Genomic DNA, 24629 nt, shown 5'->3' with positions numbered 1-24629 from the left:
CTCCCCTGCACCGTCGAATGACATAACATTGACACATAGCAGGAATGTGCATGTGGAGTCTTGACCTTAAGTCAATCACACTTATTGTCTGTATCGCAAGATTTACATATTGATCGTCGGGCTGTTTGCTTCCCCGTACACACTTCCCTTGCACATCAACTCCCAGAGTGGATTCCCTACCCCAGAAATACTACCCACCGTACCACAGGAGGTTCCTATTAGAAACCGCCTCCACAACAAGACATCCAATTGCATGAACTGACTACTGTTTCATGTAATGTGGATAATAGCATCAAACACATTCAGAATCTTCAACAAAGGGAAATTTAGCATTTTGAAGCAACTCTTTTTTTCAAGTATAAAATCCCTTAAAAATTCAGTTTTCTGCAGTCAAATCCCAAGATATTTCCACATTTGATTCTTTGGAAATTGACCTCCTGGCAATGGGAAGAGCGAAATAGATCTTCAACGCTGAGAGATAATGGGAACTGCAGATGCTGGAGAATCCGAGATAACAAAGTGTGGAGCTGGATGAACACAGCAGGCCCAGCAGCATCTTAGGAGCAGGAAGGCTGATGTTTCTGACCTAGATCCTTCATCAGAAAAGGGTCAAGTCTAGGTCCGAAACGTCAGCTTTTGTGCTCCTGAGATGCTGCTTGGCCTGCTGTGTTCATCCAGCTCCACACTTTGTTATCTTCAACACTGAGAGGTCAGCTTCCATTTCCTGAATCTGGGCGAAGCCGAAAGCAACAGAGTGTGGGAGGAGACGAGCGATCTGGAATGTTCCTGCTGGTGAGCTGGCGGCAGTAATGTATTTGAATGTACAGAAGAACGTACAAGGTTCACGTTCAGTACTGCTACAAAGCAAGGGTCATCTGGTGGCCTTACACAAATCATGGGGCAGGTGGTGGTAATGTCACTGAGCTAGTAATTCATGAACATCACCCTAACATTCCAACATCACAGGTTCAAATCCTACCATGGCAGATGGCAAAATTGGAATTCAATTAAATCTGAAATTAAGGCCAGTCTAATGTTGACCATGAAGTCACTGTCAATTGAGAAACCGAGTTCATGTTTTGAGTGTGATATGATTTTTTTTCAGAACTGGAAGATGTTGGAAAATCAGTTTTGACACAGATGGAGGAGGGGTGAAGGGAGCAGATTGTGTTGAGGTGCAATGCTAAAGACAAATGGGGTTATGAAAAGCCACCATCATCATTCCACATTCGACTTCACTAGCATTCACAACCGCCTTTGTCTTTAGCAGTGTACCTCAACACCATCAGTTCCTTTTACCCTTCCTCCATCTCTGTCTAAACTGTAAAATAAAACTTTCCAGCACTTTTTGGATCTGAAGAATTTTAATCCAAATAACAACTGGCCATAAACAGAGACATGAGATCCATTGTGAATTTTTGCTGGCCACAGCACTAGTAGGCTGAGTCACTATGGAGGCACAGAGAAACCTAACATCGGGGGGGGGGGGGGGGGGAGTTCTCAAAGCCATTATGAAGGATTTTATAGTGGAGCTTTTGGGAAGCAGTGGCAGGATCGGACAGAATCAGCATGGATTTATGAAGGGGAAATCATGTTTGACAAATCTATTGGAATTCTATGAAGATGTAGCTAGTGCAGTTGACAAGGGGGACCCAGTCGATGTGGTATATTTGGACTTTCAGAAAGCATTTAACAAAGTCTTGCATAAGAGATTATTGTGCAAGATTAAAGTGTATGGGATTGGGAGAAGTGAATTGAAATGGACAGGAACCTGGTTGGCAGAGAGGAAACAAAGAATAGGAATTAACGGCTCCCTTTCAAATTGGCAGGCAGTAGCTAGTGGGTGCCACAGGGTTCGATGCTGGACCCCAGCTATTCACAGTGTATATTAATGATATGGATGAGGGAACAAAATGTAACATCTCCAGGTTTGCAGTAGATACCTAATTGGGTGGGAGGGTGAACCATGACAAAGATGCAGAGATACTTCAGCATGATCTGGACAGGTTGGGTGAGAGCAAGTCAATGGCAGATGCAGGATAATTTGGATAAATGTGATTTTATTCACTTTGGAAGCAAAAACAAGGTGGCAGGTTACTACCTGAATGTCTGTAAATTGGGAGAGGGGAGTGTGCAGTGGGACCTGGGTGTCCTTGTGCACCACTCTCTGAAGGTAAGTATGCAGGTGCAGCAGGGGGTAAGGAAGGTAAATGGTATGTTGGCCTTCATTGTGAGAGGTTTCGAGTACAGGAGCAGGGAAGTGTTGAAGCAGTTGTACAGAGCCTTGGTGAAGCCACACCCAGAGTATTGTGTGCAGTTTTTGGTCTCCTCTTCTGAGGAAGGATGCGCTTACTCTCGAGGGAGGGCAGTGAAGGTTTACCAGGCTGATTCCAGGGATAGTGGATCTGACGTATGAGAAGGGATTGACTAGGCTGGGATTGTTTTCACCAGAGCTCAAATGAATGAGGCAGGATCTCACAAAGGCTTATAAAATTCTAGGGTAGATGCAGGGAGGATGTTGCCGATGGTGGGTGTGTCCAGACCAGGGGTCACAGTATTTGGGGTAATCCATTTAGGATGGTGATGAGGAGACATTTCTTCACCCAAAGAGTGGTGAGCCTGTGGGATTGATGCCAAAACATTGAATGTAATCAAGTGGTGGCTAGATACAGCACTTGGGGTGAATGGGATCAAAGGTTATGGGGAGAAAGCAGGATTAGGCTGTTGAGTTGGGCAATCAGCTATAATCATGAAGAATGGCAGAGCAGGCTAGAAGGGCTGAATGGCCTCCTCCTGCTCCCACCTTCTACATTTCTATGAGGCTCAGTGGGAATAAATTAGAAAATGTTCACATCTGAAAATAAAGACAAGAGCTTACTTCGGAGAGGTCTTATAGAGGAGGGAGAGAGAGAGATTGACGAATGTGTTCAGCAGAGAGGAGACTGTGTACTTGCGGGGGGGAAAAGGTCTCTAGTTATCGAGATGCATCCAATTCCAATCTGAGGAATTCAGGAGATTTATCCAGCAGCATTTCTGCCAGAGTAGACCTTACTGCTGATAGCCATTGATCATGATTACAGAATCCTTACAGTGTGGGAACAGGCCCTTCAGCCCAACAAGTCCACACCGACCCTCACAGCACCCACCCAAACCCATCCCCCTATAACCCACCTGATCTACACATCCCTGACCACTACAGGCAATTTCCATGGCCAATCCATCCTAGCCTGCACATCTTTGGACTGTGGGAGGAAACCGGAGCACCCGGAGGAAACTCACACAGGCACGGGGGAGAACGTCTGCATGGAGTTTGCACAGTCACCTGAGGGTGGAATTGAACCCGGATCCCTGGCGCTGTGACGCAGCAGTGCTAGCCACTGAGCCACTGTGCTGCCCTAATTCAGTTTAGTAATCCTCTTAAAACTGAGAGGGCAACTTTTTGATATTCTTTCAACTCAGTGACTTAATGAAACAGTTGGAAATTGGGATGTTGGATTGGCGTCTGTAAAACTGTATATGTTCAGGCAGTAAGGAATAATGTTACTGTGCTTCATTTCAGCATATTCATTGCCTACTGAGTTGTGTTTAGCCCACTTTTGTTTGTTACAGTAAACATCTTTAAGCATGCAATCTCATGTGATCCCTCTAAGTTGGTCACTGTTGGTTTCATGTTTGAAGCTATTGGTCTCCACAGGGACTGGAACAAGCATTTCAAAATGTGCTTCACCACCACATTCACAATGGCAATTAGAGATAAATGCTGGTCCTAATAGCATCATTCTCATCCTGTAAATGAGTAAAGAAAGGGGAATAGACAATATGTCAAGGCAAAGGGCAAGAGAAAACAACTAATAGCTAACCTCTCTTAAAGTGGCTTCATGGGACAAACAGCCTCACTCTGTGCCATACATTTGTGTGAACTAACAACAATGGTAACTAAAGTTAGGGTTTAAGTTATTGCTGAGCTGTCCAACAGCAGTGTTACCTCATCCACTCAATGATGTGAGGCATTTCATAGATAGAGAATTATGAGTTCTCCCAGACACCACAGTCTTTGGGATCAGCGCCCATGGAATTTTCCTCAGGACAATGGCAGCACTTGGGAGTGAACTCCCTGTTATTAGGTATCGGAATGGAGATATTGGCCAATGTTTATTGACCTCTCTCTCCTTCCCCACTCCCCGTCTTCCCCAAGGACCTGGTGGTGAAACACCTTCCAGAATCCCAGCAGTGGCAGGGTCCGGTACGGAGTTACAGAATCCTCAGCCGGTGACAGTGAAGGTGCAGGCAATATATTTCAGACTTGAGCTGGTGTGCAAGCACACTGTGTTCAGAAAGGTGTAATACAGGGAATCCTATTTAAACTGAGACATCTGGAAAGATGGGGAATAGGTCTGAGGAATGGCAGGACGGAGAAGTGGAAATATTTTTACACAGAAAATTGAGAAGCGATGGAATTGACAACACTTGTTGTAGTGACTGAAGCAGAGTGAAACAAATTGGTGTATATCATGACTTGATTTACCTTCTACCCAAGTGACGTAATACAAAAAGAGCCCAGTCAGTGGCTAATCTCAACAATCAGGTACGAATCAGTTAGCTAGATGGCTAAAACCGATACTGGTACTGGGACACTGGGAAACAGGATTCACAACACTGCTTTAGTGATAGGTAAACACCAGCAATGGCCTGAATTGACAAGGTGTGGAGCTGGATGAACGCAGCAGGCCAAGCAGCATCTTAGGAGCAGGAAAGCTGACGTTTCGGGGGTCTAGGCCTGAAACGTCTGCTTTCCTGTTCCTCTGATGCTGCTTGGCCTGCTGTGTTCATCCAGCTCTACACCTTGTTATCTCAGATTCTCCAGCATCTGCAGTTCCTACTATCTCTGAATTGGCCTGAATTGCTTGTTTATGCTCTGTAATTATGGAGTTCAATCCGGGCAAATGCGAGGTGATGCATTTTGGAAGATCAAATTCAAGGGCGAACTATACAGTAAATGGAAAAGTCCTGGGGAAAATTGATGAACAGAGAGATCTGGGTGTTCAGGTCCATTGTTCCCTGAAGGTGACAACGCAGGTCAATAGGGTGGTCAAAAAGGCATATGGCATGCTTTCCTTCATTGGGCAGGGTATTGAGTACAAGAGTTGGCAGGTCATGTTGCAGTTGTATAGGGCTTTGGTTCTGCCACATTTAGAGTACTGTGTACAGTTCTGGTCGCCACATTACCAAAAGGATGTGGATGCTTTGGAGACGGTGCAGAGGTGGTTCACCAGGATGTTGCCTGGTATGGAGGGCACTAGCTATGAAGAGAGGTTGAGTAGATTAGGATTATTTTCATTAGAAAGACGGAGATTGCGGAGGGACCTGATTGAGGTCTACAAAATCATGAGGGGTATAGACAGGGTGGATAGCAAGAAGCTTTTTCCCAGAGTGGGGGACTCAATTACTAGGGGTCATGAGTTCAAAGTGAGAGGAGGAAAGTTTAAGGGAGATATGCGTGGAAAGTTCTTTACACAGAGGGCGGTGGGCGCCTGGAACGCGTTGCCAGCGGAGGTGGTAGACGCAGACACGCTGGTGTCTTTTAAGATATATTTGGACAGGTACATGGGTGGGCGGGGAGCAAATGGACACAGACCGTTAGAAAATAGATGACAGGTTAGACAGAGGATCTTGATCGGCGCAGGCTTGGGGGGCCGAAGGGCCTGCTCCTGTGCTGTAGGTTTCTTTGTTTCTTTGGTTTCTTTGTTTCTTTGTAATTCTCTCCCTGGTTGGAGTAGACTTCAGCCGATCATTCACCATATCTACATGGGAGCTGCATAATACTGAGAAACTGCCTCACAACTGACAAAATAAAAGACACATTCACAGCCTGGCGTTAGGGACAGCAATCCATTTTGCTCTCAATAATCATTTTGTGTGTGTGATTACAAAACCGCAACAAACATTAATGATGCACAGAAGGAAGAATAATGCAGTTCTTTGCAAAATGCTGGAACGGGAATTAAACTGTGTTCGTGACATCAAGAGAAGTCACATCGTTTTTAACCCAGTGAAAATAGTGTACCATCTACAAGATGCACACCAGAGATCCTTAGACAGCACCTTCCAAACCCACGACCACTTCCATCCAGAAGGACAATGGCTGCAGATATGTTGAAACATCCCCTGCAAGTTCCCCTCCAAGCCCATAGAGTCATAGAGATATACAGCATGGAAACAGACCCTTCGGTCCAATTCATCCATGCTGACCAGATGTCCTATATCAATCTAGTCCCATTGGCCAGTATTTGGCCCATATCCCTCTAAACCTTTCTATCTACATGCCTTTTAAATGTTGTAATTGTACCAGCCTCCACCACTTCCTCTGGCAGCTTATTCCCTACATACACCACCCTCTCTGTGAAAAAGTTGCCCCTGAGGCCCCTTTTCAATCTTTCCCCTCTCACCTTAAACCTATGCTGTCTAATTTCAGACTCCCCCCATCCTGGGGAAAAGACCTGAACTGTTTACCTATGCCCCTCAGGATTTTATAAAGTCACCCATCAGCTTCTAACGCTTCAGGGAAAATAGCCCCAGCCTAATCAGCCTCAAACACTCCAACACTGGCAACATCCTTCAAAATCTTTTCAGAGCCCTTTCATGTTTCACAATATTGCTCCAATAGCAAGGAGACCGGAACTGCACGTAGCATTCGTGGTCTCACCAATGTCTTGCATGACAACATGACATCACCACTCCTATACTCAATGCACTGGCTGACAAATGCCTTCTTCACTATCCTATCTACTTTCAAGGAACTATGAACCTGACTCCAAGGTCTCTTTGTTCAGTAACACTCCCCAGGACCTTACCATGAAATGTATAAGTCCTGCTCTGATTTGCCTTTCCAAAGTGCAGCACCTCGCATTTATCTGAAGAAAACTTCATCTGCCACTCCTTGGCCGATCGGCGCATCTGATCAAGATCCCATTGTACTCTGAGACAATCTTCTTCGCTGTCCACTACACCTCCAATTTTGGTGTCGTCTGCAAACTTACTCACCATACATCCTCTGTTCACGACCAAATCATTGGTATAGATGATGAAAACCAGCACTGATCCTTGTGGCACACTGCTGGTCACAGGCATTCAGTCTGAAAAGCTGCCCTCCACCACCCTCTGTCTTCAACCTTCAAACTAGCTCTGTACTGAAATGGACAGTTCTCCCCGTATTCCACATGATTTAAATTTTGAAAAAGAAAATTCAGAAACTATTTATTTCATAAAATACTCAGACAGCGTCTCTGGGGAGAGGAAGAGTTAAAATTTCAGCTTCCACAAGAGCATAACCTTTTCTCTTTGCATGGTGATACCTGACTTTCTGAGTTGTGGCAACATTTCCTGGCTTTAGCTCCTGAAGTATTTTGCTTTCGGTTCTATTTATTTCTGTGTTTCAACAACAGATACATTTCATTACATGCTCTAATGATTCTCAAAAAATGGAAGATCCATTAGACTGGAGAAACAGATAAATAAATGGAAAGGAACAACTCTTATTTATCTTTCTAATTATTCGGAGCAAGCATAAAGTGAGCAGTTCTGAGAGAGAGTAAAGAAAGAGAGATAAACACACAAGGAGAAGGAGGGAAGAAAGAGGATACAAAGGGAGGAGGCGAGCAGGGAAGCAGCGAGCAAGCGAGTGGGTGGGTAAACAAGCCGGGCCGTGCCAGGGATCATCTACCAAAGGGAAAGTTTCACACGGATACCTAGGATCTCCTGAGCAGCACATTCCACACATGGAATCACGACGTGATTTGTGTTTACTGAAAACAAGGGGAAAATGGGAATTAATACCAATAATTCCCTGTGATTCCAGCACAGAATCAGTAGCTCAGCATTCTCCAAACAAAGCAACTTAGCTGGAATGAGCAAAACCTCCATGTGGATATCTCCGTGTAGGAGCTATATTCTCTCACAGGTTAGATTTTATTCAGGAATCCATGATCAAAGGGAGGTCTTGGAGTTGCTGGGGAATGGTCCCAGCCTCTGAGGCAGAAGCTCCGGGATTAAGTCCCACTCCAGGACCTGCTGACCACAGAAAGAGAGCTAATGATATCTTTCAATGGGTGATCAACCTGCTCACTGTTCCAACTTTACCTGCTATTTCCCAGAGGGGAATAAAGCTTACTTGTGGGTGTAAGGCTACGAAGCAAACAGGTTCTGGTGCAAATAAACAAATGAACTCAGACTGCAATTAGTGACACTGAGGCATTCCCTCATTATCAGCATGTGAAACAGGAACAAGAATAGACCATTCGGCCCTTCTAGCCATTGAAGAAGATGGATGGCTGATCTGGTTGTGTTTTGAATTCCACATTTCTCACCAACCCCTTGTTTAATTGCCCTACCTAATGAGAATCTATCTCCCCATCTCTTAAACCTTACGGTGATCACTGCCATCTGATCTTGAAAAGTGAACATTGTTACAGGACAGATGTAGCCTGTTCCATTTCAGGGTCAACAGGGTTATCTTCTTCCCCAGTTATTTGGGGGTGCAACTAATCCTGAGTAGGAAAACACAGGAGTGAAAATGCCCAGCCCTTGGGTGATGGTTTTCCATTAAGACCCTGCCCTGAAACATTGGTGACACTTCTCCTTGAGTTTGTGGGTGGTCTGTTGGAGTGACTGTATTGGCAGCACTGTGCCCATAGGTTCTGACTACCAGCTGGTATCTCACTCGCATGCCAGGTGTCATTGATGTTTGCCCATTAGTTAGGAAGGGTCTCTGATCCTGCCTTCATTCAATACCCACTGATCTGAATTCCCAACATCAGCCACTGGATCTCAGCTCTCATTCCCACCTCCCCACCATGTTAGAAGTGGTCAGGATTATTGTACATTCCACACCACTGCCCCAGGGCACGTCTGCTACATCAGTGCAAACTGGCAGTGACTTGTCCATCCAAGTTTTGTCTTCACTGAGCCATCAGGGGGAGGAAGCTTAGTAACCAGGAGAGCTGCTATAGCACGTTGTTCCTTATATTCTGGAGTTATCAACTGGATGTAGAGGAGAGGGGAGTTCATATTTTGAACTGTTGGACAATGAAGCATTTTCATTTCATTGCCAGCTTCAGGTATTCCCACTTGCTCAAGGTCTAGTGGGATCATTGCAGAGTAAAGTTTTCACTGTCTTGCCCTAACAATACAGCTGAAGTGAAATCTCAGAGGCAATTGTCTCACTGTATTCATGCAACATTATCCTCTTCACTGCTATAGCCACATTTAGCTGCCAATTTTTGTACACTGAGCCCAAGTCTGCGAGGAACTTTGGGATTACAGAATGGCTACAGCACACCATCATGCTAGGACTAATTAAGGTATTCCCACTCATTCTTATCGCAAATCTTTTCTATTCAGATGATTTTCCAGTTCCATTTTGAAAGCCTCAATTCAATCTTCCTTCATTGCACTCTGAATCGGTGCACTCCAGATCCTAACCAATTATCAAGTTTATTGGCTTATGCAGTAATTTAGACCTTACTGCATTCCCTCTTACTTTGGCTACACTTCTGCTCAATCCACCTATTCCTACAGCCACAAGCTTGTAGCATTGGAAGGAATCGGACACTGACTGTTGTTTTCTAGCTTACTGCCCACTTCCCTAAGGTATTACAGCAGCACATCATCTCTCTGCTGACCGTACGGTATCCCGATGAACAACAGGAGCCGCCTGCTCACCCTCCGCCCTCAAGAGTGTGCTACAACCACTCAGTGACATCCTTGGCACCAGGCACTAGGCCAAATGCCATCCCGGCTGGGGAAATACCTGCTCCCCCACTGCCCTCTCGAATCCCCCAGTGTTAACTCTTTCTGAGCCTTCTTCCTCTACCAGCTGCTGCCTGGGCTTGGCTCTGGCTGCAAAAGGGAACTGCCCACCTGAGATTCCTGCATAAAGCACATGGCAGACACCCAGTTCCTCTCTGCATCTGCGCCCTTTCGCTGCTGAGTAAATCATTGGCGATTGAATTCAACCTCGAGCTGCCTGAGAGAGATGTTCAGCCAGGTGCAAATACCCAGATGTAACTGTGACTTTGACAATTCCATTCTTCACTAAAGAATGATGACCCCAAAGGAAAGAAAAGTCAGTCATATTATTAACAGGTGGTTGACTGAAGACAGCAGCTTCAATCCTGGCTTTTAGGTTGAAAATGTATTTTCTGAAGAAGGGTCCAGACCTGAAACATCAGCTTTCCTGCTCGGCCTGCTGTGTTCATCCAACTGCACACCTTGTTATCTCATACACCAGCATCTGCAGTTCCTACTATCTCTGAGAATGTATCCTGATGTTTATCCATTAAAGTAGACAGTTGGAATGATCTGCAAACTGTACCTGTGTTAGACATGTTGAGCACAGATGGTTGATAAACACATAGGAGAGAAATTGTACGGAGATACAGAGCTGGTGGTGGTGTAAATCCTATGTGATCTGTAACACGCAGAGCACAAGTGGCATCAGCTGGGCACGAAGCAGATATCAGGAGCGTCTGGGTTGAAATGCAACTAAGAACTGGTTTTCGTCTCTTGTGGCCGAAGTTAATCCAACTCGGCACTTTGATATATTGTTGTGTTTAACGAGGAATTCGCCTGCATGCCCCACAGCTGCACAGCACAGTTAGAAAAGACTCTGAAACCATTTTGTCATTTCAGCACAGCCTCGTTGTAAAGCAGTCAGGAGGATGGAATATTTAATCCCTTAACAAGGACACGATTGCCTTGCATCAGTGTCCCTGCTTTGGTTGTTGCAAGGATAGAGAGGAATTAGAGGCTCGCTTAGCTAGTAAGGCGTTGCAAAGCTGAAAGACAATCCCCTCATCTATTAGGCATCAGTCAGAAACTTAACAAAGACAGTGGGGAAACAAAACAGAAAGGTTTGCATTTATATGGCACCTTTCCCACTGCTTTGGGCCATTCCAATTTTCAGTCACTTTTGCAATGCAACAAATGAGAAGTTATTATCTTCAGATGTGTTAGTCCAATGTTAATCGCCTAGCCTTACTTACTGTAAAGGTGAGTTTAGGTCTGGTCATATGAGAATAAACCCTGGCACTGCCATGTCAATGGACTCAGACAAGGAAGTGATCATTCAGTGACTGATTCTGTAACTAGGGAGAAGGCTGGCCCCTTCTGAGGCTTTGAGGTGATATATAGATCCAATCTGTCCATTCAGGTGTGAATAAAAACTCCAGTTGAGAGCATTGTCAATGGGGAAGAGAACATTTAAATGGGAATTTCTTGAGCTGCATCAACTTGCGACCAGGCATGTCCTGCTCACTCTGTAGAAGCAATAATATCGTTGGGTCCACTGAGTTGTGGATTTATCCAGCAAGAGGACAATATGGTTTCCAATTCTGACAGATTCCTTATCCAGGAGGGCCAGAAATGGAGACCTGGGGCAAACAGAAGCCATTGGTGAAAGCGAGGACACAGTCAGGAGATAGTAAGGAGATAGTGATTGTCACTGCTCAGGGATAGCAACAGGAACTGAGGAGATGATGATAAATCTGTGGGAGCTTCCAATTACGTCAACTCCCTCCACAACACCAACAGATTACTGACTAAAGAGTTTTTATTTTTGCTGTTTCTTTAACTTAATTTATTTTCTGGTTTAGAGAATGCTTGAAGCAAACCAGGAAGAAATATCAATGCCAGAACCTTTACTGAAACAAGGCTCTGTGTGGTCATTTTGAGGCAGGAACGACCTCACTGAGAAAGTCTGGGAATTGTTGCTGTGGAATCTTCGGAATCTCACTCTTGCAAAGTGGTGAGGATGAAACGTACCACTTACTGTCAAAGTTCTCTGCTTAAGCAAAACAAGAAAGACAGTTATCAAAAGAAGTGAGTAAACTGAACACTGTCATGTCAATTCACAGTGAAGCATCCAGAGCGATCCTCAGCTACAGAACTGTGCATAAATCCTGTCCATTCATGTCAGAAATCTGAACAGATCCATCATTCGATTTCAGAAAGGATGGAGAGTTGACAGGAAGCAGGTCGGTTGCAGACCAGGCACCATCCCAGATGGAAATTCAAACAGCAGTTGGCAGTCTATGTAAAGCACTGAGACTCTCTCGCTGACAGAATCCCAACCCACCCGAAACCTTACACACTCAGTTTCTGCAGAGTACCTCATCCTGAAGGTGTCTGCTGGATGCAGCCTGTCATTGAGAACAGATAGCACCCTGCAGAGAGCAAAATATTACCCAAAGCACCTGGGCTGGTCTTGTTCAGCTGCTATTTGCCAGGTTTAAGCTCCCTTCAACACTCATCTTATGTCACTTCATGACCCAGGACTAGGCAGGAGCCAACAACAGGACCATGTGAGGAAATGGGGAAACACAATGGAAATAACAGTCTATGTTTTGTATCTGGGGAGCTTTGAAAACCATAGAATTAATTAAACACAGCAATGAAACAATGAGGCTGATATCCCACGGCAAAAACCAAAGGATTCACTTGAAATTCAAAAGCCCACCCATCACGTCTTATCTATAGAGTGTGGGAGCAAACGTCTGGCTTTTCTTATCTAATCAGGGCTTCAAAATCAAGCAAACCTGGGTGTGGTCTCCACAGCTTCCTTCCTGCAGAAAGAAAAAGAAAACAAACACAACTAGTTAACTGGGACACGCCAATGTGTTTAATCAACCTGCCTGTAACACAAGGCTAGCCGAGGTCACGCAACACTGTCAGGGTCAGAGATTCCTCAGATCTCACATCAAGCTTGTACCAGTGGTTGGACAGAAGCTCCATATACACTAGAATTAGAATCCCTACAGTGTGAAAATAGGCCCTTTGGCCCAATGAGTCTACACTGCCCCTTGGAGCATTCCACCCAGACCCATCCCCCTATAACCCACACACCCATGAACACTATGGGCAATTTAGCATGGCCAATCCACCTAGCCTGCACATCTTTGGACTGTGGGAGGAAACCGGAGCACCCGGGGGAAACCCACGCAGACATGGGGAGAATGTGCAAACTCCACACAGACGGTTACCCGAGGCTGGAATTGAACCCTGGCACTCTGGGGCAGCAGTGTTAACCGCTGAGCCACCATGCCACCCACTACTGCTAACAAATCCTTCCAAAACAGCCAAGACACAGAGCAAAGCTGTTCTTTTAAACTGAAAGTGAACCTACCTCTATACCATTCCCAACAAACACTCTCAGGTGAAGTACAGTGTAGGGGTAGATATAAGGTAATGTTCCCTTTGCTCTTTTAAAATGAAACTAAAACTCTGTTCCTCACAGCACTCTTCAAACACTCCCAGGACAGGGACAGCGCAGGGCTACATACAGAGTAAAGCTACCTTTACACTGTCCCCAAACAGTCCCAGGGAATGGACACCATGGGGTTCATGTCCTTTAGCATTGCCTTTTTTGAAACGTCAGTAAAATACAGAATAGATCATGAGTTTTTAAAAGCAGAGCTAATATTAAATTTTGAGCCCTTTCCTGTTAATAGTCTCTTTGGCCAAAGATTCTCATTCAGTTCTATTAACATTCTGATCACAAACCAAACAGATCCAAGGTGATTACACCGAATACTTTTCCCGAAACACTCCAATAGCTTCATGTGGTCACAGGCCGCATCTCACTTCAACAGATTTTTATTTCAATAATGTCTACTTATTTGCAAGTTTAGAAAACAAAATTTCTGGACAGTGTTAAGAAAAATATTCCACTAGTAGTACTGGCAAGAATAACTGCAATCATTCACCTTGAGAAAATGACACACAGGACTAACGATAAAATGTGACTGATAAGAGTTAAGAAAACTTCACACCAGCCAAAGGCCAGGCAACAGTCACCTCCAACAAAACACAATTAAATGTGATAAACCATTTGTGAAAGTGTCTGATTCTGAAATCCCACTATTCTCATGGTCACCATAGGAATTAATTATTTAATCAAAACCTGCAGAGTCTCTGATTTACCTAGGATCACGTTAACAGAAAACACTGACCAGGTTCCTATACTTAGCAAGAACTAACCGTTATTACAAATAAGTAAATTCTAATCACCAGTAAACAGCTATGAGCCAACAACACTTTACTCAATTAGTTGAAACTCAAGCTCCCCTTTAAAGTTCCTACACACACATATAGACAAGCAGACAGAAAGAGAAAAAATATTGGTCTTATGGGTGGGAGGACAAGCAATTGGGGAACACAGCTCAATAGCACCAGTTCACAGGATTCACTGAGATGTCCCTCTTGCTCGGACCATCTGTTTTTCAAACTCTTTCCTCCAGGTTCCTTCACTTCCTTGCAGGAGGCACAGGATAATTAATACACCAACTACAAACTCTTTTCGTTAGTAGTTAAAGGCACCAACTTACAACAACTGACTGTAGAAAATTACTCACTTTTCTCTAGGTATTTTTATTACAGGAAGAGAGACACCACCTGCTCTTCCAACAATCCAATGGTTTCTTCCTGTATTGTTCACATCCACAAACTGTTCAACAGCCCAGGGACTCAATGTAGACAACTGAATGATTCCTACATTAAAATATTGTTTGATGAGTATAGTGATTGGTACCAGGTGAGACATGTTCATCGCGAGATCCCTGATTGGGGTTGTTGATCTGGGCCTGTCAGGAAAGCACTGGCTGGCCAATATTACCAGGAGCTTTATAGAATCTCCTCAGTTCAGCGACTTACATCTACTTGACTGACCAGAGGCAGTGCGCTGTGCACAAGTAAGTAAAAAGTGACTCAGTGACGGGATACTGGCCTCTGAGCCGTTATTTCAATGAGCTAGGCTATTCTTAATTTATGGACCCAACATCTCTCCAATTCAAGTGAAAACAGAAAGGCACAATAAATGTGAAAGAGATTCCTTTGAAATAAAACAAAGAACTTTGTTCCACATGCTAATGTTCTGAAACAAAGAAAAACAGAAATTGTTTGAAAAACCCAACGAGTCTACCACAGAGAAAAAAGCCGAGTTAATGTTTCAAGTCCCGTAACTCAAAAGGGTAGAAAAAGTTCTGTAACTCTGTTCCAAGAGTAACTCTGTTTCTCTCTCCACAGATGCTGCCAGACCTACCGAGTTTCTTCAGAACTCTCTGTTTATGTTTGTCTCAGATCTCTAGCATCTGCAGTTTTTTGTTTCATTATCTGTCTCTGACACATTAATTTTGCCTTTTGGTGCTCCACTGTTAGGGACACAGGAACTGCAGAAGTTCATTCAGGCTCTCCAGTTTATTGTGGTGTTCCATTAGATCATGGTCATTCCAGATCTCAGCTCCATTAACCTGATTTAGCCCCAGAACCATATCTGACAGATACGCTCTTTATAAGTAACAAGAGTTCTTACTAAGATCTAAATACAACTTTCCAACATCCTAATCTCCCCAATCTCCACAATTTCTTATTCTAAATCAATTCAAGATCTCATATCCCTCAGTCTTCCCTGCCTTGGTTGAACCTTGCTAAGTAAGAAAGCATTGCATTTCTGTAGCATCTTTCGAAACCCTAGGGCATCACAACATCAAATGGTGTAAACAATCTATTTTAGCTGCATGAGGTAAAAATATCAGTCAGGATATAAGGAAGAAATCTGCCCCCCTCCCAATCCTTCAGAAGTGCCCCATTGTTTCAGAGTATTCCATTAGAGGAAATAACATCGCTTTATTTGTTCTAATACCCTTTTACCACAGGAACAGCAGGGGGCCATTCAGCCCCTTGAGCCTGTTCCACCATTCAATGAGATTATGGCTGATCTGTGGCCTAACTCAACAATCCTGCCTTTGGCCCAGATCCCTTAAAACTTTAGCTTAACAAAAATATATCTTTTTTCTGATGCAACTGATCCGGCATCCACATCCATTTATGGAAGCGAGTTTCAAACTCTCCCCCACTTTGTGTGTAAAAGTGCTTCCTAACATTGCTCCTGAATGGCCTGGCCCTAATCCTTAGATTATATCCCTTTGGTCTAAAATCCCCAACCAATGGATATAGTTTATCTTTATCTACCCAGTCATTTCCTGTTAACATCTTGAAGACTTCCATCAGATCTCCCCTTAACATTCTAAATTCCAGAGGAAACAGACCTAATTTGTATAATCTCTCCTCAATGATAAAAGAAAATCTCCATTAGCTCATCAATGAATCTGTTAAACTCAAAACAAGACCCAGCAACATCATGCAGCCTTGTCCTTATAATGATTTAGAGTTTTGTACGTTGCCCTCTGTTGTGATGGAATGGTCGTGTTATAAGTGACACAGTCAGTACCTGAAAGTGAGTCCTGATTTGCTCTTGAGATTCCGTAGTAAGTCAAGCTGGTTGAGTGGAGGAATCAGCCTGTGACAACAGCATACAGAAGAGGAGAACATGTGGGTTTAAACAGAAGGCTTGGCGGTAACCAGGACTTAAATGACCAGACTCTATCCGAACTCTCACCCTACCCCATCTACATCACCCTGCTGTGTGATTTATGAGTAGCTTCGTGGTACATCAGCTTTTAGTTCTTTGGCATCTCACCTGGTCTGTTTGAAAATTTACAATCAGTTTTTTAAAAATCCAGAAAAACCTGCCAGATTATCACAAAAACACACCGGCTTTCACAAGGGAATCAAACTGACAATCTTTAGCAATCTTGGTGTATACATGACTCCAGACTCTACTCAAAGCTAACATTTTGAGCCTGGATGGCTCTTAATCAGAGATGAGCTAGCTCTCTTTCCATGGATGCTGTCTGACCTGCTGTGATCTCCAGCATTTGATGTTTTCAGCACAGATTCCAGCATCTGCAGTGATTTGCTCCCCCACCAATTCAAGAAGGCAGCTCATTCCCACTTTCTCAAGGGAGAGCTAGGGATGGGTGATTAGGAACTAACTTGCCAGCAATGGTCACACCCCCAAGAACTAATTTCATAAGAAACAAATTCTAAATAATTTACAAGAAAATCAAGATTTACTTTGTTCGAGAAAAAAATTGCTAAACTTCTCTGCCTCAATTAGCACAAACTTTATCAGCCCTGCAATAATTTTAAACAGAACAGGGACAAAACATTCTCCAGCATCTTTTAGAGAAGCTCCCATGCTAAAAGAACATGAAAGAAAGAAATAGAAAGCTCAATATTACACAGCTCTTGAAAGTGGCGGGATGCATTCATACATTTTGAATTAAACATGCAGAACCCTTGGACTTTGCGAGCAGAGGCAGAGTGCAAAACGATGGAAGTTGTAGAGTCATAGAGATACACAGCACAGAAACAGACCCTTCAATCAAAATTGCCCATGCCAATCAGATATCCTACACTATTCTACTCCAATTTGATCTATAACACTCTAAACCCTTCTTATTCATACCGATTCTTTTAAACATGCTAATTGTACCAGCCTCCAGCACTTTCTCTGGCAGCTCATTCCATACACGCGCCACCCGCTGCGTGAAAAAGTTGCTCCTTAGGTCCCTTTTAAATGTCTTAATGAAAATTTGTACCTGGATTGTTGGTTCGTTGGCTCAGTGAGCCAGTTGTTCAGAGGTGTGCAGACATTTTGTTACTATTCTAGGCAACATCTCCACTGCACATTCTAATTGAAGCGTTGGTGTTCTGCTCCATTCCGAATTGCTATGATCCTCTGGGGTGGTGGGTCTTGTCACTTCCAGTTCGGTTGTTTTAGCAACAGTCTGTGCATGGGGTCTATTTCTATGAGTTTGTCAATGGAGTCCCGTGTCGAGAACGAGGCCTCCAGAAATTCCCTTGCATCTCTGTTGTTCGCTTTTCCCAGTCGAACGGACGGCCATCATTGTCTGTGTGCATCCAGACAAGTGAAAGTTGGTCATGTCTTTTTAGCTGTCAATTGGTGTTTGTGTATCCTGGTCGTCAGGTTCTTGCCTGTTTGCTCAATGTAACATTGATTGCATTCACTGCGTGGGATTCTGCATGTCACGTTGTCCAATTTACTGTCACCGTGGGGTCTTTCGTCTCTGATAGCATTTGACACAGTGTTGATGCAGGTTTGTGTGCAATCATGATCCTACGTGGTCTAGGGAGCCTGGTTGTCATTTCTGATATATTTTCGATGCGCAGTAGAGTCACTTGTAGTTTTTCTTGTAGCCTGCCCCCCGACCGTTGTTTGTTTTGTCAGCATCTGTGGACGAAACTTCTTGGGTATCCATTGTTGGTAAATACTTTGTGCAGATGCTCCTCTTCCATGCTCCAGAGTCCTGGGGTGTTTCAGTGCGGCATGGCTCATTTAAATAGTGTCTTAATGCGGCTCTGTGTGGGGCTGGTGGGGTAATTGTTATGAAAGTGAAAGACTTGGTCCATGTGTGTGGCCTTCCTGCACACTCAGGTCTGCAATTAGTCAGTATCCCTAGTGTTACATCTAAGAACAGGAGCTGGTTGTTGTTTTCTCGGTCTCTAGTGAATTTTATGCTTGCAAAGATGCTGTTAATAAGTTGGCGCATTTCTTCTACTTTTGTGCGCTTGATTATTACGAATGTGTCATCCACAGTTTTGGCTCGGTTATAGGTAGGGCTGTGTACTCCAGTCTCTGTATCACTGCTTCCACGATGAGACCTGAGATGGGTAATCCCATCGGCACGCCATTGATCTGTTTGTAATCTGGCCATTGAACATGAAGTGTGTATAAAGACTGCTGCCAATAAACAGAAGCAGAAGTGACAAGACCCACCACACCAGAGGATCATATACATTTGGAATGGAGCAGACACCAACACATTCATTAGAGTTACACCGGAGATGTTGCCGTGAATGGTAACAAAATGTCTGCATACCATAGGACAACTGGCTTGGTGAGCAAACAAACAACCCTTTTGAATCTCCGCCCTCTCACCTTAATCTTATGCCTTCTCCTTAAGTCATGATAAACTCACTTTATAATTCACTGGTTAGTTTTAGGCATAAATTTTCTGCTTCTTCCCCAGCCAACTTACATTCGGCTTTTAGATCAACTTCAGAATTCTGATCCGAAATTTGTCGGATCTAAAATGTTTGGAAACTTGGGAAGACCAATAGTAATCCTGATCCAGATCAACGAGAGGTTTCCTGCAAAACCCAGAGGATAAAACGCAGCCCATATAATTGTGGTGCAAACCTGGGGCTGGAGCATGGAATGGTAAAATTTCAAGGCCCAGGTGTCTGTAACACACACACGTGCATGCAAAAACACGTCCAGAAGGGACCAGTTAGGGCAAATGGCCAGAGAGCGGGGAGCAGGGAAGACAACCTAGGTCCAATTTGAAGGATCCAATCCTATTTTTAATCGGGCTGGTCAGTTACAGGTTGGATTGCCAGTCTGGGCAGGATCATTCAAATTTTTCAGGGTTTCACTTCCATGTCACGTTGGGAAATAACACCCAAAGAGAAACCCAGGGACAAGCTATTTGAACACTTCTGCTCATAAAATTACTGGAGGTGGGAGAAAGGCTGTGTGACTGGCCATCTTTTGGGGACATGTTCGAGCAGCGCTTTGACTCACAGGGAATCCTTTGGAAAGTCAGGATTTATTAATATTATAAAACAACCTGCTCAGAGATATTATCACACACTTTCAGAGTAGGTGGGGCTTGAACCTGAGCATCCCATCTCAGAAGTAGGGCCAGCTCCAATGCACAACAATACTTTCCAATGATCCATTCTGGACTCCCATAGTTGGCTTTGTTTCTGTCAGGATCCCAATATCTTCATTCGCTTCAACAATAAGACATCATTAGGCTGCAACTTTCCACAGTGAAAAAGGACCCCATTGTACAGTGACAGAGTCAAACCTGTTGTTTTGGGATGTGTGTTGCTTTGTCAGATGGTGTGTACACTTCAGGACAAACAAAGATAATATGAAATAGGAATAAGAGAAGGCCTTTCAGCTGCTTTTTATCTGTTTCTCCTTTCAATAAGATGCAACTCAGCTCATCTTCCACTATATAGAACATAGAACATTCAGTGCAGGCCCTTCAGCCCTTGATGTTGTGCTGACCTGTGAAGCTAACCTGAAGCCCATCTACCCTACACTATTCCATTATCATCCATATGCTTATCCAGTGACCATTTAAATGCTCTTAAATTCACCTGTACCCAGAAATCCATTCAGCTGAGACTTGAAAAGACTCAAAGGCACAATCCACAACCCTCTGAGGAAAAATTCCACGAAGGATGGTTGGCTTTTAAATGCCCCAGGTCGCTCAGGGATTGGCGACCAATGCCAGCCCAGCAGGTGATGCCCTTACCCCAAGAGTGAATCCAGAAAAGGCTCCCTCACCTCAATCCTAAATGATCTTACTCTGTGGCCACAGTCCCATGTTCTACATTCCCCCGGCGGGGGGCGGAGGGGGGGCTGGGTTCCACCTTGCGAAGGAACAGTTTCAGTCTAACTTTCCGCTGGGCTAGGAGTGTGGGAAAGAAACACTTCTTTTTTTACGGTTTTAAATGTGTTGTTGGTGTTGTTTCCAGAATGTGGTGTTGCAGATGGTGTAGGTTTTGTTCAGTGAGTGGAGTTTACCACCAGGAAGCACACTCACAAAGCACAGTGACACAGATACACACAATGTACCTACTTGTCCAAATGCCACTTATCAGAAAGCCTTGCGTGTGGAATCCAGGTTTCTATGGAAACACCTGCATGACAACGGCATTGACACTACAGTGATGAGATGGAGCAAAAATAAACTTGTGCGGAACTGAACTAAAATGGAAGGAAATAAAAAGAAATTTGAAATTAAATAAATAAAGCGAAAGTAAATCATAAAGCCAAGTCTGATATTGTTTTGGAGAGAGGGGAGGACTTGTCCCCAAACCTACCTGTACATTGGGACGGTCAGGGTTTGCTCAAAGCATTGCCAGGTAGCATGTAGGTCTGTCCGACAGAGACTGGTCGAGTAATATCGCCAGGCAGCCTTTGTGTGAAACGTACAAATGCAAAGATTGTCAGATTATTCTTCTTAGAATTGTACACTTTCCCACCCTTTATCTCTGCAACACCTGGATCAGTGTTCAAAGCAGCTGACTCACTCCCTCAGTCAGTCGCTAGGCTGAGCAGAACCAGGAATTGTCCACTTCAAACCTTGGTTCCGTCTGGCCTATGGAAGCCCAAAAGCAGCCTTGGCCATCCCACTGAGTTTCCCTCAAGGCAGTTAATCCAATTCTTCAAATTTATCAATGCTATTCCATGATGTTCCATTGGTCCTTCTAGCCCAGTGCCCTTCCACCTTTGACCGTAAGCATGGAGCACATCTGTCTTACCTGGATGAGACCAGCTGCAGGGTTCCTCCGCTTCTCAAAATGTTTCTGCCGATGTTGCTCCTGAACCTTCAGAGCAAAGCCAGAACCCAGAATTCCCTAGATAACAAGATAAAACATCAGGAAGAGCTCTTCCATGGTTTCCATCTTGAACACTGAGACCAACAGACTGTTTTTGGGCAAACGTTTTAAGAGGAAAGGAAGCAAGGAGGGTACATGGAGTTGAGGTAAACATTGGTCATGAACTCACAAAGTAGGAGAAGAGATTGAGGTGCTGAAGGGCCTCCTGTTCCTATGTTTTGACAATTGCACCTCAAAGTGCAGTCAATAGCTAACAACAAAACCCTGGCAGTCAGGAACTCTCAATTCTATCTCTGTGGAGGGGCAGATGAAGTTAGCTACAGGACCAAGAGGTTAATTCAAATCCTCAGGTGGAGTCAGAGTGGACTCAGGGAAATTAGCTTCTGAATGTGGCAGCAGAAATCAGATCAATGAAGGTGTTAACCAGGAGTACAGGCAGTTACTGGTGCAACCCTAACCCGGATTCATCAGGAACCACTCTCCTCATATCTCCACTCGCCTGCATTCACTGCTACCCACTGAACTGTAAGTCACCTACACTACATGCTCTGGACCAAACATGTGGATCAACACTGGAACAGAAAGGTTTGCTGAAGCATTACAATTCCAATCCAGTGCTGGTCACTCAATGTCCAAACTCCTAATCTTGGTGAATTAAAATTCTGGAGAATGTTTATATTTATTCCAGTATTTCAAACCCCTAACTTGCTTGTGAGCCACTTAGCCAGGCTTCCCTTGATAATCAAATCCCATCAAAATCAATGCCTCAGATGGTTTAACTCAACTACCTTCATAAAACATCCCCACTCAATCCCTTCCTTGAATTAATAACACAGACATTAGCAATGCTGTAAATAATTACTCATTATCTCTCCTTTCACTTTTTCAATCCTCCTTTCCTTCAGTCATTCTTTTTCTCATTTCTCTCTTCAACTGTTTCTCTCTACTCTCTCGGTATCTTGACCCAATCACAATGAAAGAAAGATCAATAAATGATCAAACAAGGCATAAAGGAACCTTTTCCCTTCTTGGTGAGGGAGTTCAGATTCAGACAGGTTAGGATCTAGCAAGAGTTGGAAACTAAATAGAGATGTGGATCAGGATCTGGTCAGGGTTAGCTCCCACAGGGCAGTCAAGATCCATATGGAGGTTCAGATTTGGATGGAACTGGGACCCAGGTAGGTTGGGATCTAGATCAGAGTCCCAATCCAGTGATGATTGGGATCAAATAGGGAGATCTGGATCCTGATGACAGTGGGGATCCAGTGGGAGTGTGATCCATTCAGGTATTCGGATCCAATCAGCAGTTGGGATCAAACCAGAGGTGAGGGTGGGGATAGGGCCTTGATTGCAAATGGAAGTCCAGGCTGACGCAGCGCACCGCGATATTCACTCCTCCCTGTGTACTGCTTACCGCCGGCAAAGCAAAGAACGATACCCCAATGAGAGTAAACGTTGCAGCCAAGAGCCGACCGTTCCACGTGACCGGGTACTTGTCACCGTATCCAATGGTTGTCAGGGTGATCTGTAAAGATACATCAGGCCACAAATGAAAAGCCAGTCGCACAGAAGTGAGAATGAAGCTGTTGGATTATGTCAAGCCCCAACTTCCTCACTAATGTCCTTTTGGTCGTTCGAAACAATGTATAACTTTATATTTAATTTATACATTCTTTTTGTGTTCAGATGTGGGGGAGACATGGTTTGAGTTTCATTTTTAGAGTTGTGCTTATGAGATCAGTGCAGAGAATTTGGGAGACTCTGCGTGCAATTTTAAAGAGATTTTACAGGCCTTGAAGTGAAGAGATAGGGATAAGTGGTTTAGTGCATAAAAAAGGAGATAGAATACACTGTGCTGTTGCCTAGAAACAGGAATTCAGAAGCACAAAGATGCAGAAAGGTCCGGGAGGGAGTGTATGCACATATGTCAGGGAGTGCAGACAGGAGTATATAGTTTGTAATCCTGAAACTGTTGGAAATTGAGGTTAGGGAACTTAAATTTGCTCTGAAGTTAACAAGGAGTACAGTTCATGGTTTATTTTAGGTGTCTCAAGGAGAACTACCAACTGAAGAAATATCATCTACTTAACATGCTTAAAGTTACAGAAAAGAAACCAGGTACCAAACTGAGTGAGAAGGTGTGGTATGGAGCTGGTCATGAATCGGAAGCGTTTTTGTGACTGATAAGGATATTGCTCAGATATAGGAACAGCATGAGTTTGAATCCTTTTCCAATATTGTGATGAAATCATTCCAATCTTTTTGTCCAGTCTAATTTCCTTTTTCTTGTTTAATGTACATTTTATTATTTTTTGTTAAAGGTACAGAGACAGCGTCTTGCAAATGTGATGCATAATTATCCTCCACAGTTTAAAAAAAAACAGAAGGTTAGGGTGTGAAAAGCTGGGTTTCACTCCTGATCTGATTTGCCTATATTCATATCAACTGAGATCATAACAAGGGAAGAAAAACTGCTATCCTCACCTAGTCTGGGTCTGTATGTGCCTCCAGTCCCCCCATGACAACATGGTAGATCTCCTGTCTCAGGGTAAGAAATACCAACATTGCCAGTAATGGAGATAAATACCAGCATGTCTGGGCAGCAGCAAGTCTTGGGGTTCGAGCTGAAACACCGCATGAGCTTTGTGCCCTGGAGCAGTGCATGGGGAATCCCACATCCTGGAGCAGCATGAGGCGAGGTGTATCCTGGTAGAGTGTGCATTACCATGTTGCTGCTGAGTGCCGGTAAGGAGAGGACTAGAGGCTAGTGTGATGCGGGACAGTTGTTGAACTTGGGCCTGGCAACACATGCTGAGATGCTGCTGTTTGGTACACTCACTGGACTGTAATGTAAACCCTTCCCTTCAATCCCCTGGTATAACAACATTTTTTCTTACTCTAAGATTTGTATCGGGTACTTACACCTACGATGGCGCTATTAAAAGGCAGCCATTGTAAAAATACAATAAAGGATATTCTATACATTCTATTTTCTAATGCCCACGTCCCAAGATTGAATGAAAAGTGAAGAGATAAAAGACCAGAAGCTTGTCCAAATAGAGAGCTTCAGGGTGGTGTTGAAGAGGTGAAAGTGCTAGTGAATTGGAGAGAGTTTGGATGGAGTTTGAGATGATTGAAGAGTAGTGGCTGGGCCGTCAGCTACTCATCTCTTCAGACATCACAATAAAACCAGGAGGTAAAGTCTGCCACTAGGACATCTTGCATTGAATAGCATCCCAAACCTTGTCAACTTCTATCAAATTGCTGAACTTCAGCCAATGAATGCAATTCACAGT

At 44.0% G+C, this 24629-nt stretch overlaps 1 protein-coding gene across 8 annotated transcripts in view; it reads right to left on the bottom strand.

The window, feature by feature from the left end:
* The window catches only part of LOC125461558 (potassium voltage-gated channel subfamily KQT member 2), a 283167-nt gene that overhangs the window by 151256 nt on the left and 107282 nt on the right, over positions 1-24629 (bottom strand). For 4 of the 8 annotated variants that reach the window (XM_059652710.1, XM_059652713.1, XM_059652708.1 and 1 more), the window contains exons 6-11: positions 22748-22858; positions 21256-21351; positions 20815-20909; positions 16280-16348; positions 12591-12617; positions 7746-7802 (exon numbers count right to left, since the gene is read on the bottom strand). In XM_059652710.1, the coding sequence (XP_059508693.1) occupies positions 7746-7802; positions 12591-12617; positions 16280-16348; positions 20815-20909; positions 21256-21351; positions 22748-22858 (455 nt within the window). Of the gene's footprint in view, positions 1-7745; positions 7803-11667; positions 11840-12590; positions 12618-16279; positions 16349-20570; positions 20699-20814; positions 20910-21255; positions 21352-22747; positions 22859-24629 lie in introns of those variants that run through there. The other 4 variants (XR_009446913.1, XR_009446914.1, XM_059652712.1 and 1 more) reach the window with 4 other exon arrangements.

Source organism: Stegostoma tigrinum, chromosome 19, assembly GCF_030684315.1.
Source record: "Stegostoma tigrinum isolate sSteTig4 chromosome 19, sSteTig4.hap1, whole genome shotgun sequence".
Lineage (NCBI taxonomy): Eukaryota > Metazoa > Chordata > Chondrichthyes > Orectolobiformes > Stegostomatidae > Stegostoma > Stegostoma tigrinum.
Note: the sequence above shows the minus strand (reverse complement) of the source record. Positions and strands in the feature narration are given on the sequence as shown.